Source organism: Ranitomeya imitator, chromosome 8 (genome assembly GCF_032444005.1).
Source record: "Ranitomeya imitator isolate aRanImi1 chromosome 8, aRanImi1.pri, whole genome shotgun sequence".
NCBI classification, from domain to species: Eukaryota; Metazoa; Chordata; class Amphibia; order Anura; family Dendrobatidae; genus Ranitomeya; species Ranitomeya imitator.
In genome coordinates, this window is record NC_091289.1 from 6977528 (window position 1) to 6997900 (window position 20373).

General features: G+C 40.9%; 1 protein-coding gene across 3 annotated transcripts in view; it reads right to left on the reverse strand.

Moving 5' to 3' along the window:
• Positions 1-4067: 4067 nt before the first annotated feature.
• Positions 4068-20373, reverse strand: part of IL5RA (interleukin 5 receptor subunit alpha) — a 48827-nt gene continuing 32521 nt past the window's right edge. For all 3 annotated transcript variants that reach the window (XM_069736171.1, XM_069736169.1, XM_069736170.1), the window contains exons 6-11: positions 20096-20286; positions 13202-13332; positions 6528-6672; positions 5925-6009; positions 4795-4873; positions 4068-4576 (exon numbers count right to left, since the gene is read on the reverse strand). In XM_069736171.1, coding sequence (XP_069592272.1) covers positions 4433-4576; positions 4795-4873; positions 5925-6009; positions 6528-6672; positions 13202-13332; positions 20096-20286 — 775 coding nt within the window. In that variant the 3' untranslated portion in view covers positions 4068-4432. The remainder of the gene's footprint in view (positions 4577-4794; positions 4874-5924; positions 6010-6527; positions 6673-13201; positions 13333-20095; positions 20287-20373) is intronic.

The following is a 20373-nucleotide window of genomic DNA, read 5'->3' on the forward strand; positions in this document are numbered from 1 at the left end:
CGCAGTATATAACACTGGCCACGTAGTATATAACACTGGCCACATAGTATATAGCACAGCCCACGCAGTATATTACACAGCCCACGCAGTATATTACACAGCCCACGTACTATAAGACACAGCCAACGCAGTATATAGCAGCCACGCAGTATATAACACAGGCGGCGCAGTATATAACACAGCCCACGTAACATATAACACAGGGCACGTAGTATATAGCACAGCCCACGGAGTATATAACACTGCCCATGTAGTATATAGCAGCCATGCGGTATATAACACAGCCCACACAGTATTTAGCAGTGTGGGCACCATATCCCTGTTAAAAAAAAAAAAAATTAAAATAAAAAATAGTTATATACTCACCCCCTGGGATCCAGTGAAACTCTGGCGATGCGCGCGCGGCTGCCGCCATCTTCGGTTCCCAGGATGCATTGTGAAATTACCCAGATGACTTAGCGGTCTCGCAAGACTGCTAAGTCTTCTGGGTAATTTCACAATGCATCTCTGGGAACACAAGATGGCGGCCGGCGCGAGCGCATCGTTGGATGACGGAAGGTGAGAATAGCAGGTTTTTTGTTTTTTTATTATTTTTAACATTACATCTTTTTACTATTGATGCCACATAGGCAGCATCAATAGTAAAAAAGTTGGGGACACACAGGGTTAATAGCGGCGGTAACGGAGTGCGATACCTGCGGCATAACGCGGTCCGTTACCGCTGGCATTAACCCTGTGTGAGCGGTGACTGGAGGGGATTACGGAGTGGGCGCCGGGGACTGACTGCAGGGGAGGGACTAATCGGACTGTGCCCGTCGCTGATTGGTCGCGGCAGCAATGATAGGCAGCTGGCGAGACCAATCAGCGACGCGGGATTTCCGTTACGGAAGTTGCCGACAGAAAGACGGAAGTACCCCTTAGACAATTATATAGATATATTGGGGTTTTCCTGCAGACCATGAGCCATCAGTGACCTCGCCCCCTATGTGGTCAGGAACATTTACCCCACAGATGAGCTCATCTTACATCAGACACCTCCTTATAACCCATCAGATGAAGGTCAGCGCCTTACAATGACATTAAAATCATCATTCTGAATAAAAGTACAGCCAGGATGACACAGAGCTCCAAACCCCCAGCTGCCTCACAAGACATTACATGGTAAATGCTAGAAGATCACTCTACGCCTGAAGTGGATTTGGTGCACTGTGTCAGGAAAAACTAAGCTCCGACTGCAATATGGAATTATTTTGTAAAAGAAATACTGTGTGTCTGTGAGGGGATTTTTATATCAAAAAGACTTAACCCTTCACATCTGCACCACATAAAACCAATAAGGAAAATGTACGCAATAGGGAGACCGAAAAAAGACGAGTAACTACAGATCTACTGCCTGATAACTACATGGAATATAAAGTATCTACAGCAACAAAACTGACAGAAAAGAAACAGCAGTCAGAGCAAGCCAGAAGGCGAGAGCAGGAAAATGTGCAAAGTGATTGCACCAGCAGAATTGTGAGTGCAGCTCTGGGGTATAATACAGGATGTAACTCAGGATCAGTAATGTAATGTATGTACACAGTGACTGCACCAGCAGAATAGTGAGTGCAGCTCTGGAGTATAATACAGGATGTAACTCAGGATCAGTAATGTAATGTATGTACACAGTGACTGCACCAGCAGAATAGTGAGTGCAGCTCTGGAGTATAATACAGGATGTAACTCGGGATCAGTAATGTAATGTATGTACACAGTGACTGCACCAGCAGAATAGTGAGTGCAGCTCTGGAGTATAATACAGGAGGTAACTCAGGATCAGTAATGTAATGTATGTACACAGTGACTGCACCAGCAGAATAGTGAGTGCAGCTCTGGAGTATAATACAGGATGTAACTCGGGATCAGTAATGTAATGTATGTACACAGTGACTGCACCAGCAGAAAAGTGAGTGCAGCTCTGGAGTATAATACAGGAGGTAACTCAGGATCAGTAATGTAATGTATGTACACAGTGACTGCACCAGCAGAATAGTGAGTGCAGCTCTGGAGTATAATACAGGATGTAACTCGGGATCAGTAATGTAATGTATGTACACAGTGACTGCACCAGCAGAATAGTGAGTGCAGCTCTGGGGTATAATACAGGATGTAACTCAGGATCAGTAATGTAATGTATGTACACAGTGACTGTACCAGCAGAATAGTGAGTGCAGCTCTGGAGTATAATACAGGATGTAACTCAGGATCAGTACTGTAATGTATGTACACAGTGACTGCACCAGCAGAATAGTGAGTGCAGCTCTGGGGTATAATACAGGAGGTAACTCAGGATCATTAATGTAATGTATGTACACACAGTGACTACACCAGCAGAATAGTGAGTGCAGCTCTGGGGTATAATACAGGATGTAACTCAGGATCAGTAATGTAGTGTATGTACACAGTGACTGCACCAGCAGAATAGTGAGTGCAGCTCTGGAGTATAATACAGGATGTAACTCAGGATCAGTAATGTAATGTATGTACACAGTGACTGCACGAGCAGAATAGTGAGTGCAGCTCTGGAGTAGAATACAGGATGTAACTCAGGATCAGCAATGTAATGTATGTACACAGTGACTGTACCAGCAGAATAGTGAGTGCAGCTCTGGAGTATAATACAGGATGTAACTCAGGATCAGTAATGTAATGTATGTACACAGTGACTGCACCAGCAGAATAGTGAGTGCAGCTCTGGAGTATAATACAGGATGTAACTCGGGATCAGTAATGTAATGTATGTACACAGTGACTGCACCAGCAGAATAGTGAGTGCAGCTCTGGAGTATAATACAGGATGTAACTCAGGATCAGTAATGTAATGTATGTACACAGTGACTGTACCAGCAGAATAGTGAGTGCAGCTCTGGGGTATAATACAGGATGTAACTCAGGATCAGTAATGTAATGTATGTACACAGTGACTGCACCAGCAGAATAGTGAGTGCAGCTCTGGGGTATAATACAGGAGGTAACTCAGGATCAGTAATGTAATGTATGTACACACAGTGACTACACCAGCAGAATAGTGAGTGCAGCTCTGGGGTATAATACAGGATGTAACTCAGGATCAGTAATGTAATGTATGTACACAGTGACTGCACCAGCAGAATAGTGAGTGCAGCTCTGGAGTATAATACAGGATGTAACTCAGGATCAGTAATGTAATGTATGTACACAGTGACTGCACGAGCAGAATAGTGAGTGCAGCTCTGGAGTATAATACAGGATGTAACTCAGGATCAGCAATGTAATGTATGTACACAGTGACTGTACCAGCAGAATAGTGAGTGCAGCTCTGGAGTATAATACAGGATGTAACTCAGGATCAGTAATGTAATGTATGTACACAGTGACTGCACCAGCAGAATAGTGAGTGCAGCTCTGGGGTATAATACAGGAGGTAACTCAGGATCAGTAATGTAATGTATGTACACAGTGACTGCACGAGCAGAATAGTGAGTGCAGCTCTGGAGTATAATACAGGATGTAACTCAGGATCAGCAATGTAATGTATGTACACAGTGACTGTACCAGCAGAATAGTGAGTGCAGCTCTGGAGTATAATACAGGATGTAACTCAGGATCAGTAATGTAATGTATGTACACAGTGACTGCACCAGCAGAATAGTGAGTGCAGCTCTGGGGTATAATACAGGAGGTAACTGAGGATCAGTAATGTAATGTATGTACACAGTGACTGCACCAGCAGAATAGTGAGTGCAGCTCTGGGGTATAATACAGGATGTAACTCAGGATCAGTAATGTAATGTATGTACACAGTGACTGCACCAGCAGAATAGTGAGTGCAGCTCTGGGGTATAATACAGGATATAACTCAGGATCAGTAATGTAATGTATGTACACAGTGACTGCACCAGCAGAATAGCGAGGGCAGCTCTGGAGTATAATAAAGGATAACAATGTAATGTACGTACACAGTGACCTATAGATTAGTGAGTGCACCTGTGAAAGAGATAATTAGGTGATCAGAGATCAAAGTAATAAACTGATTCTTTATACAAATATAAATGGAAAAACTGAACATTTAATTACAGTTGCGTACAATGATACTACAGCAGACACATGGTAGATGCTCAGAAGGTAAAACATCCCAGATTTCACTCTTTGCAGCTGTTTGCAGGTCGTACTGCTAATTTCTGTTTTGATGCTATTCATGCTCTGGAGTATGTGATTGTTCTGACACATGAGCGTCCTCCCGTCACGTTACCACCAGGGGCGCTACTGAACAATAATTCCCGTGTCTCCTCCGCTGCAGTCTGTGGCAGCGCCTCCATGTGCCGCCACCGGAACTCAATATTTTTGACAATTCCGGATTTCTTTTCCAGTTAATTCAGTATTTTTGGGCGGCTCAGTGCAGCAGGATCCGGGATCACAGAGGTTTGCAGAATCTGCTGGAGGAATAGTCTGCAATGTGGCCGTAATCTGTGGACGCTCTGTACTTGTCTGACGGCCCCATCTCCTCAATGTAACTGATCACTTCTTCATTGTCCCAGGAGTTGCAGCGCATCAGGGCCTGAGAGGCCAAACAGAAGGAAAGATCACATCAACATTTTGTCTGTTCTATTAAAGGGGTGGCCTTTAAAACCTATATTTAAAGGGAAACTTTCAGGATGTATTTGCTGCTAAGACTAGCTCTTCTGCTTGGGGCCACCATTGGCCCTTATGAGCTATGAACACAACAGAGACATCTCGTGTATGACCACATCGCACACCCTGACTGCAGGCGCATACCTGGTTTTGTATACTCTTGAAAGCCTCCTTAAGATCATTCTTGGGTTTTGGAATCTCTGGAAATAAAAGTCTCCAACAACTGAGAATATAAAGAAAACAGAACAATAAATTCTGATGTATAATAATAAAACTGTAGCCGGTATAACCTGGGCATCTCCCGTATATAATTATATATGTACAGCTGGTATAACCCGGGTATCTCCCGTATATTATTATATATGTACAGCTGGTATAACCCGGGTATCTCCTGTATATAATTATATATGTACAGCTGGTATAACCTGGGTATCCTCTGTATATAATTATATATGTACAGCTGGTATAACCTGGGTATCTCCTGTATATAATTATATATGTACAGCTGGTATAACCTGGGCATCTCCCGTATATAATTATATATGTACAGCTGGTATAACCCGGGTATCTCCCGTATATTATTATATATGTACAGCTGGTATAACCCGGGTATCTCCTGTATATAATTATATATGTACAGCCGGTATAACCTGGGTATCCTCTGTATATAATTATATATGTACAGCTGGTATAACCTGGGTATCTCCTGTATATAATTATATATGTACAGCCGGTATAACCTGGGTATCCTCTGTATATAATTATATATGTACAGCTTGTATAACCTGGGCATCTCCTGTATATAATTATATATGTACAGCCGGTATAGCCTGGGTATCTCCCGTATATAATTATATATGTACAGCCGGTATAACCTGGGCATCTCCTGTATATAATTATATAGGTACAGCCGGTATAACCTGGGCATCTTCTGTATATAATTCTATACGTACAGCTGGTATAACCTGGGTATCTCCTGTATATAATTATATATGTACAGCCGGTATAACCTGGGTATCCTCTGTATATAATTATATATGTACAGCTTGTATAACCTGGGCATCTCCCGTATATAATTATATATGTACAGCCGGTATAACCTGGGTATCTCCCGTATATAATTATATATGTACAGCCGGTATAACCTGGGCATCTCCTGTATATAATTATATAGGTACAGCCGGTATAACCTGGGCATCTTCTGTATATAATTCTATACGTACAGCTGGTATAACCTGGGCATCTTCAGAGTATCTTTATATATAAACACTTACCTAATGCATAGGAGAAATGTAATGATGAATGCTGTGGTTACGCAGACAGACACGATGATCCCAGTCATATCACTTCTGTGCATAGCTATGAGAGGAGAGCCTGATGTTACTACACACAGGGTTGGTTGGTTGGATCGCTCGATCCTTACAGGGATCGTCCACTTACTAACACCCATTTACCTGCAGTTGTTGGCATGAATATTTTCACATTTAATTTTAAAGGGAAATGACCTGAACAAAATTAGCCGGGTTTTCCTCTTATGTTATTCCCGCTGCTCCCCTGAATATTCCACGTTTGTTATTTCTCACAACCCGCCATACTGTGTGAGAGACATGGGACTTATTATTTGGTGCCAAGTTTTATGGTCTCTATACTAAGGGGACGTGGTAATTATGCAGAAAAGCTAACGACACCCCACCACCCAGGGAATCCTGTGAGCCCCTCCCCCTTGCCAAAGACTATAACATTTTGCTTGTATCTTTACAATTATACAGCAAATTAAAAAGAAACAAAACAACAACCTCAGAGCAGGAGAGAAAATACAACTATTGACAGGTCCTCATCCGGGAGACACTTGTACCCTAAACTCCACATCACCTTACCTTCCCCCATTACTGTCATTTCCGTCCATGGACTGTATAAGAAAGTGCTCCAACATGGAGGCTTTCCTACCGCTCTCACCCGAATGAACTGTCTACCAGCTGAATGCGGTCTAAAGTCTTTGAAGATCAACTGCGACACCGTAATCTGCGACATAAATCAGAAAAAACTGTTATTTTATGTTATGTAATTAGAGAAGAACAGGAATAAATGTACAATTAATACAGTTGTGCTCAAAAGTTTACATACCCTCTCTGAATTTTTGCTTTCTTGGCCTTTTTTCGGAGAATATGAATGATAACACCAAAACTTTTCCTCCACTCATGGTCAGTGGCGGGGTGAAGCCATTTATTGTCAGACTGCTGTGTTTTCTCTTTATAAATCATAACGACAACCCAATAAATGGCTTCACCCAACAACTAACCATGAGTGGACAAACAGTTTTGGTGTTATTATTCATAGTCTCTGAAAAAAACGCCAAGAAAGCAAAAATTCTGCCGGGGTATGTAAACTTTTGAGCACAACAGTACGAGAAGGTCCAGTTTTAGACAAAGTGGGGACCTGGACAGAAGTTTAAAATGGGGCCACAAAAGCGAACATATTCCAAATCACACACTTTGGTTGTATTTACATGCACTGAGGTCAGGCCGATACAACGAGCGCGATCAACAATAGTGAAGTTGTTCTACACTTGTTCCCGGCCTCTTTATAATACACACCATAGTCCTACATATAGTATACTACACTGTCCATAGTCCTCCATATAGTATATTACACTGTCCATAGTCCTCCATATAGTATATTACACTGTCCATAGTCCTCCATATAGTATATTACACTGTCCATAGTCCTCCATATAGTATATTACACTGCCCATAGTCCTCCATATAGTATATTACACTGCCCATAGTCCTCCATATAGTATACTACACTGTCCATAGTCCTCCATATAGTATACTACACTGTCCATAGTCCTCCATATAGTATATTACACTGTCCATAGTCCTCCATATAGTATACTACACTGTCCATAGTCCTCCATATAGTATACTACACTGTCCATAGTCCTCCATATAGTATACTACACTGTCCATAGTCCTCCATATAGTATATTACACTGTCCATAGTCCTCCATATAGTATACTACACTGTCCATAGTCCTCCATATAGTATATTACACTGTCCATAGTCCTCCATATAGTATATTACACTGTCCATAGTCCTCCATATAGTATATTACACTGCCCATAGTCCTCCATATAGTATACTACACTGCCCATAGTCCTCCATATAGTATACTACACTGTCCATAGTCCTCCATATAGTATATTACACTGTCCATAGTCCTCCATATAGTATATTACACTGTCCATAGTCCTCCATATAGTATACTACACTGTCCATAGTCCTCCATATAGTATACTACACTGTCCATAGTCCTCCATATAGTATATTACACTGTCCATAGTCCTCCATATAGTATACTACACTGTCCATAGTCCTCCATATAGTATACTACACTGTCCATAGTCCTCCATATAGTATATTACACTGCCCATAGTCCTCCATATAGTATACTACACTGTCCATAGTCCTCCATATAGTATACTACACTGTCCATAGTCCTCCATATAGTATACTACACTGCCCATAGTCCTCCATATAGTATACTACACTGTACATAGTCCTCCATATAGTATATTACACTGCCCATAGTCCTCCATATAGTATACTACACTGTCCATAGTCCTCCATATAGTATATTACACTGCCCATAGTCCTCCATATAGTATACTACACTGTCCATAGTCCTCCATATAGTATACTACACTGTCCATAGTCCTCCATATAGTATATTACACTGTCCATAGTCCTCCATATAGTATATTACACTGCCCATAGTCCTCCATATAGTATACTACACTGTCCATAGTCCTCCATATAGTATACTACACTGTCCATAGTCCTCCATATAGTATATTACACTGTCCATAGTCCTCCATATAGTATACTACACTGCCCATAGTCCTCCATATAGTATACTACACTGTCCATAGTCCTCCTTATAGTATACTACACTGTCCATAGTCCTCCATATAGTATACTACACTGTCCATAGTCCTCCTTATAGTATATTACACTGCCCATAGTCCTCCATATAGTATACTACACTGTCCATAGTCCTCCATATAGTATACTACACTGTCCATAGTCCTCCATATAGTATATTACACTGCCCATAGTCCTCCATATAGTATATTACACTGCCCATAGTCCTCCATATAGTATATTACACTGTCCATAGTCCTCCATATAGTATACTACACTGTCCACAGTCCTCCATATAGTATATTACACTGTCCATAGTCCTCCATATACTATAATATACTCCTCAGTCCTCCATATAGTATACTACACTGTCCATAGTCCTCCATATAGTATATTACACTGCCCATAGTCCTCCATATAGTATACTACACTGTCCATAGTCCTCCATATAGTATATTACACTGTCCATAGTCCTCCATATAGTATATTACACTGCCCATAGTCCTCCATATAGTATATTACACTGTCCATAGTCCTCCATATAGTATATTACACTGCCCATAGTCCTCCATATAGTATATTACACTGCCCATAGTCCTCCATATAGTATACTACACTGTCCATAGTCCTCCATATAGTATACTACACTGTCCATAGTCCTCCATATACTATAATACACTCCTCAGTCCTCCATATAGTATATTACACTGCCCATAGTCCTCCATATAGTATACTACACTGCCCATAGTCCTCCATATAGTATACTACACTGTCCATAGTCCTCCATATAGTATACTACACTGTCCATAGTCCTCCATATAGTATACTACACTGCCCATAGTCCTCCATATAGTATATTACACTGCCCATAGTCCTCCATATAGTATACTACACTGTCCATAGTCCTCCATATAGTATACTACACTGCCCATAGTCCTCCATATAGTATATTACACTGCCCATAGTCCTCCATATAGTATACTACACTGTCCATAGTCCTCCATATAGTATACTACACTGCCCATAGTCCTCCATATAGTATATTACACTGCCCATAGTCCTCCATATAGTATACTACACTGCCCATAGTCCTCCATATAGTATACTACACTGTCCATAGTCCTCCATATAGTATACTACACTGCCAACAGTCCTCCATATAGTATACTACACTGTCCATAGTCCTCCATATACTATAATACACTCCTCAGTCCTCCATATAGTATAATACACTCCTCATAATACATTCCCCATAGCCCTCCTTGCAGAGTGTATAATGCAGCCCTCACAGTCCTCCATGTAGTACAATGCACTTCTCATATTATAATGCCCCCATAATTCTTCATATAGTATAATGCATTCTTCATAGTCCTCGATACAGTATAATGTAGGTCCCATATGCTACATATAGTATAATGCACTGCCCATAGTCCGATAGAGTATAATGCAGCACCCATATAGTATAATCCAGTCCCCCTCAAAGTATAATGCAGTCACCCAATAGAGTATAATTCAGTCCCCAACAGAATATAATGTAGCCCACCTCATATAGTATAATGCAACCCTAACATAGAATATAATGCAGCCCCCCTCATATAGTATAATGCAGCCACCCCATAGACTATAATGTAGCCCCCTCAGAGTATAATGCAGCCCCCCATAGAATATAATGTAGCCCCCTCAGAGTATAATGCAGCCCGCTATAGCATATAATGTAGCCCACCTCATAAAGTATAATGCAGCCCTAACATAGAATATAATGCAGCCCCCCTCATATAGTATAATGCAGCCACCCCATAGACTATAATGTAGCCCCCTCAGAGTATAATGCAGCTCCCCATAGATGAAAAAAGCGAAAAAAAAAACAACCGAAACAGTGTCCAATGATTTGCTAAATAGTAATGTTTATTAAGGGTATGCAACAACGTGGGGTAGAGGGGGAACAAAATACCAAAGAAAGGGCACTGTACCAGGGGATGACATAGTGTGGTGGCACGTGAGCATTATATGAAATACTCGATCAATGGCAAATTTATATAGCCAAAATAATTATTCACATATATGAATACCACAACTGAAAGAAAAATATATATTCACATGTAGAGGTAGATACATAAATAAGGTGCTAGTGCAGACATGCAGATGGCCAGGGCAGATACTTCATAATCAAACAGAGGTAGACAAATAGACTATAATACTGCTCCTATGTACAAGAATATAACTACTATAATACTGCCCCTATGTACAAGGATATAACTACTATAATATTGCCCCTATGTACAAGAATATAACTACTATAATACTGCTCCTATGTACAAGAATATAACTACTATAATACTGCTCCTATGTACAAGAATATAACTACTATAATACTGCTCCTATGTACAAGAATATAACTACTATAACACTGCTCCTATGTACAAGAATACAACTACTATAATACTGCTCCTATGTACAAGAATATAACTACTAGAATACTGGACCCATGTACAAGAATATAACTACTATAATACTGCTCCTATGTACGAGAATATAACTACTATAATACTGCCCCCTATGTACAGGAATATAACTACTATAATACTGCTCCTATGTACAAGAATATAACTACTATAATACTGCTCCTATGTACAAGAATATAACTACTATAATACTGCTCCTATGTACAAGAATATAACTACTAGAATACTGGCCCCATGTACAAGAATATAACTACTATAATACTGCTCCTATGTACAAGAATATAACTACTATAATACTGCCCCCTATGTACAAGAATATAACTACTATAATACTGCTCCTATGTACAAGAATACAACTACTATAATACTGCTATGTACAAAAATATAACTACTATAATACTGCCCCCTATGTACAAGAATATAACTACTAGAATACTGCCCCTATGTACAAGAATATAACTACTATAATACTGCTCCTTTGTACAAGAATATAACTACTATAATACTGCTCCCTATGTACAAGAGTATTACTATAATACTGCCCCCATGTACAATAATATAACTACTGTAATACTGCCCCTATGTACAATAATATAACTACTACAATACTGCACCTATGTACAAGAATATAACTACTATAATACTGCTCCTATGTACAAGAATACAACTACTATAATACTGCTATGTACAAGAATATAACTACTATAATACTGCCCCTATGTACAAGAATATAACTACTAGAATACTGCTCCTATGTACAAGAATATAACTACTATAATACTGCTCCTTTGTACAAGAATATAACTACTATAATACTGCTCCCTATGTACAAGAGTATTACTATAATACTGCCCCCATGTACAATAATATAACTACTGTAATACTACCCCCATGTACAATAATATAACTACTACAATACTGCACCTATGTACAAGAATATAACTACTATAATACTGCCCCTATGTACAAGAATATAACTACTATAATACTGCTCCTATGTACAAGAATATAACTACTATAATACTGCACCTATGTACAAGAATATAACTACTATAATACTGCACCTATGTACAAGAATATAACTACTATAATACTGCTCCTATGTACAAGAATATAACTACTATAATACTGCACCTATGTACAAGAATATAACTACTATAATACTGCACCTATGTACAAGAATATATCTACTATAATACTGCCCCCTATGTACAAGAATATAACTACTATAATACTACACCTATGTACAAGAATATAACTACTACAATACTGCACCTATGTACAAGAATATAACTACTATAATACTGCCTCCTATGTACAAGAATATAACTACTACAATACTGCACCTATGTACAAGAATATAACTACTATAATACTGCACCTATGTACAAGAATATAACTACTATAATACTGCTCCTATGTACAAGAATATAACTACTATAATACTGCACCTATGTACAAGAATATAACTACTATAATACTGCACCTATGTACAAGAATATATCTACTATAATACTGCCCCCTATGTACAAGAATATAACTACTATAATACTGCACCTATGTACAAGAATATAACTACTACAATACTGCACCTATGTACAAGAATATAACTACTATAATACTGCTCCTATGTACAAGAATATAACTACTACAATACTGCACCTATGTACAAGAATATAACTACTATAATACTGCACCTATGTACAAGAATATAACTACTATAATACTGCACCTATGTACAAGAATATAACTACTATAATACTGCCCCTATGTAAAATATAACTACTATAATACTGCCCTTATGTACAGGAATATAACTACTATAATACTGCACCTATGTACAAGAATATAACTACTATAATACTGCTCCTATGTACAAGAATATAACTACTATAATACTGCCCTTATGTACAGGAATATAACTACTATAATACTGCACCTATGTACAAGAATATAACTACTATAATACTGCCCCTATGTATAAGAATATAACTACTATAATACTGCCCCTATGTATAAGAATATAACTACTATAATACTGCCCCTATGTATAAGAATATAACTACTATAATAGTGCCTTTTTACGTATAAGTAGAATATTATCAATGATTATGAGTACGGTAATTGTTTTTCTTGATGCTTACAATGTGTTAGTTACAATTTACCTGTTCGTTTCTGCCCATTGATGAGATATTAACTTCATAATTAAAGCACATCTCTGATAAGGTTTGGACGGGTTTAGTCCAGTGTAGTCCGCTCACATCCACTCTCAGGTTCTGGACAGTTGGGATCTTTTCTGGAACAAGGACAGACACTTGTTACATTTTAATCTCTATACACTGGCTTGGGGAAGTATTCACCCCCTTGGCATTTTTCATGTTTTGCTGCCCCACAACCTGGACTTTCACTGTGTTTTTAGGGTTTGCATCAGTACATGTAAAGATCGTGCCTGCAATTGTGAACATTTTCTTTTCTTTTTATTATGAAGTTAACAAATAAGACAAAATAACTGAAAACTTCAGTGTGCATAACTAATCACCCCTCCCTGAAGTCAGTACTTAGTGGAGCCTCCTTTTGTGGCAATTACAGCTGCAATCACTTTGGATAAGTCTCTCTGAGCTTCCCACATTTTGCCACTGGGATATTTGTCTATTCCTCAAGGCAAAAATTCTCCAGCTCCTTCATGTTAGATGTTTCCTCTGGTGAACTGTGATCTTCATATCTGACCACAGGTTCTCCAGTGGATTGAGGTCTAGACGTTGATTAGGCCACTCCAACACATTCACACGTTTCCCCTTAAAGCAGTCGAGTGATGATTTAGCAAGGTGCTTTGGGTGATTATCTTGTGGGAAGGTGAATCTCTGCCCCAGTCTCTAATTACTGACCTTCAAAGTGTGCACAACCACAAAGAGGTGCCGCGGTAGGTTCCCAAACCGTGACAATATAAAGAAAAAGAACCTCGTACTCAACTTATGTTCTTATGCACTTAGAATAAGTGTTTTTATTCAATGCCAGACAGAGGTACGTCAAAACGTTTCGATCTCAAACATAGACCTTCGTCAGTTGCTGTGAAGCACATAGTAATAATACACATGTGAGCACATTATGGGGGCAGTGTGGAGGGCTGGGAGAAAAAAAAAGAACAAGGCAAGAAAATAACAACAAAAGTATATACAAACTATCATTAGCAAACAATAGAAATATTAAAAAAAAACGTATTAGAAGAAATAAATCAAGGTACAATTAGTATTCATAAGAGAGTGTAAAGAGGAATGTCACCAGATAAATGGGGAGAACTACCTGTGATATTATAAAGAGAAGTGCGCTGTGTAAAGGTATTTGCTCAAGATAATGAAAATACAGTAATGGGTTAAAACATACACAAGTGGAGGTAGACTGAAAGTGATTCAGCCCAAGATTCTGTGCTTTAGGCAGTGGCAGACTACAATAATAATAGAGAGAATGCCTTAGGCAGGTTCTGGTGGCAGAAAAAGGTAAAAACGGCGGTAGATGAAGTGAGTGTAGATGCAAGTACGTTACCTGGAGCATAGCGGTGCAGACGCGGCATAGGCGCTACAAAGCCACAGAAACAACTCTTCCTTTCCAGACCTAAAATGGGGACGTTTCCCTTGTCTACATTGTGCACAATGCAACAACGTCCTCAAGGGCAACAATCTTCACCATCCTCGACCAAGCACAGTCTTTCACATCAGGGACTACTCCACCTGTAAAACGTCATTTGTAGTATATTTAATAAAATGCCCATGTGGTCTACTCTACATCGGAGAAACTACTCAGCCCATACGAGATAGAATCTCGAAACATAAATCCACGATTCGCTGCAAAAATCTACTCCTCCCGATTCCCAATCACTTTCACACACAGGGGCATTCAATTTCACAACTCAAATTCCAGGTCATTGAGTGTGTACCCCCCTCAAGGCGGGGTGGTGATAGAATCTCCAGACTAAAAAAAACGGCAAGCGTACTGGATCCACACTTTAGAAACCCTTGCTCCGCGAGGCCTCAATAGGGAGTATGATGTTTTATCATTTCTATGATTAGATGTTATCATACTGTTCACTGTGGTGATGCTGAGTAAATATAATATGCAAATTTTTGTATTCCACTCGGTACGGTTTATGCTCTTGTATATTATAAATGGATTAATGCTCCTGTTTTCTATTTCCCTAGAGCCGTCTATACTGAATTCCGGACACCGTTTGTCACGAGCACCTGCCTCTCCTGTAATGGAACATACCGTCCTCTGAATTGCCGTTGACTCAAAATCCCATCTTTTATTTTTTATACTCATTTGTATTTTTTTTTATCTTTGATTTTTATTTTTTCCAGTTTTACTTGTTTTTTCTTTTCTTTTTCCAAGCAACTTCAGTAGATCCCTCTTTGTATTCAACTATATACTCCGGTGCGCTCTCTTCTGCCTTAGACAAGCATAGATTCCTCTTTCCATTTTGAAACTGTATCATTCTATACTTCCACTATGATTACACTGGTGGAACGCATAGTAACAGGAATAGAACGCACGGCCATCTTTTTCCACCACTTCGTGAACGGTGGAACGCATACTGTGTTCCGTGGAACGCACGACGACTTCCGCTGTCGTCACTTCTGGTCGGCGCCGCAGCACAGCTCGTTTAGCTCCTGCCCTGTCCTCTAAATATACCCGGGCATTTGTGATCTAGCTCAGACCAGCGGTGGATGCCGCGTCTGCACCGCTATGCTCCAGGTAACGTACTTGCAACTACAATCACTTCATCTACCGCCATTTTTACCTTTTCTGCCACCAGAACCTGCCTAAGGTCGGGATCACACATGCGAGAAACACGTCCGTGTCTCGCATGTGAAATCCAAGCTCTGGCGCTGGCACTGTGGAGCGGAGCGTGCCGCCACATAGCAACACATGGAGCCGCACGCTCCGCTCCCAAGTGCCGGTGCCAGAGCTTGGATTTCACATGCGAGACACGGACGTGTTTCTCGCATGTGTGATCCCGGCCTTAGGCATTCTATTATTATTTGCAGGCTGCCACTGCCTAAAGCGCAGTATCTTGGGCTGAATCACTTTCAGTCTACCTCCACTTGGGTATGTTTTAACCCATTACTGTATTTTCATTATCTTCAGCAAGTACCTTTTTACAGCGCACTTCTCTTTATAATATCACAGGTAGTTCTCCCCATTTATCTGGTGACATTGCTCTTTACACTCTCTTATGAATACAGATTGTGCCTTAATTTATTTCTTCTAATACGGTCTTTTTGAATATTTCTATTGTTTGCTAATAATAGTTTGTATATACTTTTGTTGTTATTTTGTTGCCTTGTTCTTTTTTTCCCCCAGTCCTCCACACTGCCCCCATAATGGGCTCACATGTGTATTATTACTATGTGCTTCACAGCAACTGACGAAGATCTATGTTTGAGACCAAAATGTTTTGACGTACCACTGTCTGGGAATGAATAAAAACACTTATTCTATATGAACATAAGTTGAGTGCGAGGTTATTTTTCTTTATCAAATCACTGACAGACTGAAACAGGTTTTGCTCAAAAATATCCCTGTTTTCTCGCACCATCCATCTTCTCCTTGACTGGAACCATTTTCCCTGTCCCTGCTGCCGAAAAACATCCCCACAGCATGATGATGCCACCTCCATGTTTCACTTTGGGGATGGTGTTCCTAAGGTGATGAGCTGTGTTGGTTTGGTGCCAGACATAGCATATACCTTGGTGGCCAAATAGCTCAATTTTGGTCTCATCTGTCCACAGCACCTTCCTCCATACATTTGGGGAGTATCCAACATGTCTTTTGGTAAACTGAAAATAAACCTAATTCTTGTGTGTACGTAAAGGCTTTTTTCTGGCCACTCTTCTATAAATGCCACCTCTACGGAGTGTATGGCTTATTGTGGTCGTATACAGAGGCGCATATACTGCATGTGCAGCTGCACCGCGGCCCGGAGGTGGAGGGGAAACCCTGCAGGGCGGCTAACACTGAAGGCAATATGACCTGTTTTTCCAGCACTGAGAAGCCCCTGACCTGATTACCCTCATGTGCGGGGGGGGGGAGGGAGCAATCCTGTGGCTCCGCTGCCTACAGGAGAAAATGGCGAGCGGAGCTGAAGGGATCCATCCTCTGCTTCCAGCCTGTGCTTCCTGTCTGACACAGCCACGCAGCTGGATGACGTCAGCATTCAGCGTGCGCCTGAGTCAGAGAGAGGAAGCTGCTGGAGACGATGATGCTGCAGGGGAACATGCGAGGTGCATGGTGAGCGGTGGTGGGGGAGGACAATGATGGAGGTGGCGGGGGAGAACAATGATGGAGATGGTGGAGAGGGCAATGATGGAGATGGCGGAGAGGGCAATGATGGAGGTGATGGAGAGGGCAATGATGGAGGGGATGTTTGAGAGGCCAATGATGGTGGTGGGGGAGAACAATGATTGGGGTGGTGGAGAGAGCAATGATGAGGATGGTGGAGATGGCAATGATGGAGGTGGGGGAGGGGACAATGATGGCATGCAGGGGGACAATGAGGGATGTGGGGAATTAGGATGGGAGGAAGGGGGACTTATAATGAACTTACGAACATGGGAAGAAGGATGTTAGATGTGGATGGAAAATGAATTGGGTGATAGAGGAGGGTACTAAGCCCCTTATAGCATCACAATGAATTGTGAGATGGGGAGGATGCTATCAGGGACTTAAAATTTATTGGGGAGTGGGAGAGGAAGGGGTAAGGTGCATAGGACACTTTATAATAAACCGAAATGTGGAAGAAGACGCTGTCAGGGACTTGTAATGAATTGGGAGGTGGCGGAGGAGGCTCAGTACCGGATTGCTTCTTCTCCCACCCCCAAATTCATTATGATGCTATCAAGTACTTAATAATTCAGAAGAATCACAGAGACTGAATAATTTATATTATTGGGAGTCAGAGATTATAGGTAATGGGGGCACAGTGCTGCTCATCACTTTATATTTATATTGGTGGGTGGCTAATAGTATATTAATGGTGGGGTACATATCTGTATTTGGGGGGGGGGGGGAGACACATGTATGTATACAATGTATGTGACCTTGTTACTTTCAGGGCTGTGAAGATCATCGTGACAAGACGAGTCGTGGTTGGGAGATGTCGACATGAAGGTCTGACCAGATGGAGAAGAAACAGCAGAAATCGGCTCTAATCAGACGAGACGTCAGCGGTAAGTGCCTGGATGTAGATATTATTCTGTGTCTGTTCTGTGTGATGTGGAGCGATAATTTTATCTGTAAAATACCTTATTCCACATTCTCACATTTGTGTGAAATGTCCGTGTGCTTCCAGGTTTTTTTTTTATCAGATGGCACATGGACTCAGAGTTTTATAGGTAAATTCAACACATACATGAAAATGAGAATGAGATCCGTGAGGGTCAGAGAATGCTCTGTTCTGATCCGATTTTAAGGATCAGAATAGGACATGATTAATGCGTCTGTAAAAACAGGCAGCACACCAACACTGCACACGGATACAGGGATGTAGCCTTATTATGTATAGCACAGTCCCTTAGTATATAGTGTACTCTCTTATTATGTATAACACCGTCTCTTATTGCACACCATCCTCTCTAGTTATATATGGTGCCATCCTGTATTCCTGTCATTTTTGTTATTCACAGTGCCCTCTCTTATTACATAGTCCCCTCTTTTGTTAGATATAAAATTACTGCTGATGGGGCAGCTAGTGACCAGTCCATCAACTTCTCAATTAGAAAAGAAAGAAGCTTTCCCATATATACACATGTGCTGTATGTGTGTGTGGTTGTATAATATATATATCTACATATATATAATTTTCTAACGGTTACTCCGGTCTGTCTGTCGGCAACTTCCGTCACGGAAATCCCGCGTCGCTGATTGGTCTCGCCAGCTGCCTGTCATGGCTGCCGCGACCAATCAGCGACGGGCACAGTCCGATTAGTCCCTCCCTACTCCCCTGCAGTCAGTGCCCGGCGCCCGCATACTCCCCTCCAGTCACCGCTCACACAGGGTTAATGCCAGCGGTAACGGACCGCGTTATGCCGCTGGTAATGCACTCCGTAACCACTGCTATTAACCCCATGTGACCAAGTTTTTACTTTTGATGCTGCCTATGCATCTCCTTGGTCTTCATGCTATTGTTTGGAGATCTCTTTGGTCTTCATGGTGGCATTTGGAGATCTCCTTGGTCTTCATTGTGTTTGGAGATCTCCTTGGTCTTCATGGTGTTGTTCAGAGATCTCCTTGGTGTGAAGATCTCCTTGGCTCCTCAATCTCCTCGATCATGAAGGCCAAGGTCTCATTGGCCTTCATGATGTTGTTTGGAGATCTCCTTGGTCTTCATGGTGTTTGGAGATCTCCTTGGTCTTCATGGTGCTGTTTGGAGATCTCCTTAGTCTTCACGGTGTTGTTTGGAGATCTCTTTGGTCTTCATGGTGGTGTTTGGAGATCACCTTGGTCTTCATGGTGTTGTTTTGAGATCTACTTGGTCTTCATGGGCTTGTTCGGAGATCTCCTTGGTCTTCATGGTGTTGTTTGGGTAGTGGAGTCTCTTGTAAATGGTGTTGCGGCCTCTGTGGCCTTACAGAGAGGGTAATGTGTATATACTGACAGACGTGTGACACTTAGATTGCACACAGGTTGACTTCCTTTCATTAAGCATGGGACTTATGAAGGGAATTGCATGCACCAGAAATTTTTAGGGGCTTCATAGTAAAAGGGGTGAATACATATGCACATGCCAATTTTTAGTTGTTTGATCCCAGAAATTTAATTTTTGCCTATATTTTTCTCACTTCACCCACTTAGACTATTTTGTGCCTATGCATCACACACAAATCGGATTACAAAAATATTTACACAAAGGTTGTAATGTAACAAAATAGGTAAAAAGTCAGAATACTTTTGCAAACCACTGCAGATCTGATGATTCCCAACCGTGAGCACGATATAATCGGATCTCATCACATTGGAGTGCTGTTTTTTTAGGCAGATGCTTGTTGTCTCAGCTACTAGTCTCTTACCTATCTTACTAGACATGAATATCTTCTCCATCGCTTTAATGTTTAGGCTTTTACTTGTTCCATTAACGCGAATCACGATCCGTGTTAGAGTGTTTGCGAAGATACCAATATGTGGAAAGTGACCCCCAGTCCGTCTCTGTCCCCCTGGCTCCCTTATGTAGCTCTTACATCGATCAATGTTGTCATTGTACCTGCAAGAGATCATGTACAGCAGCAGTGTAATAGCTGTGACATGTACAAGTGAAGCAACATCTCTCTGCCATGCCTGCCTACTCCCC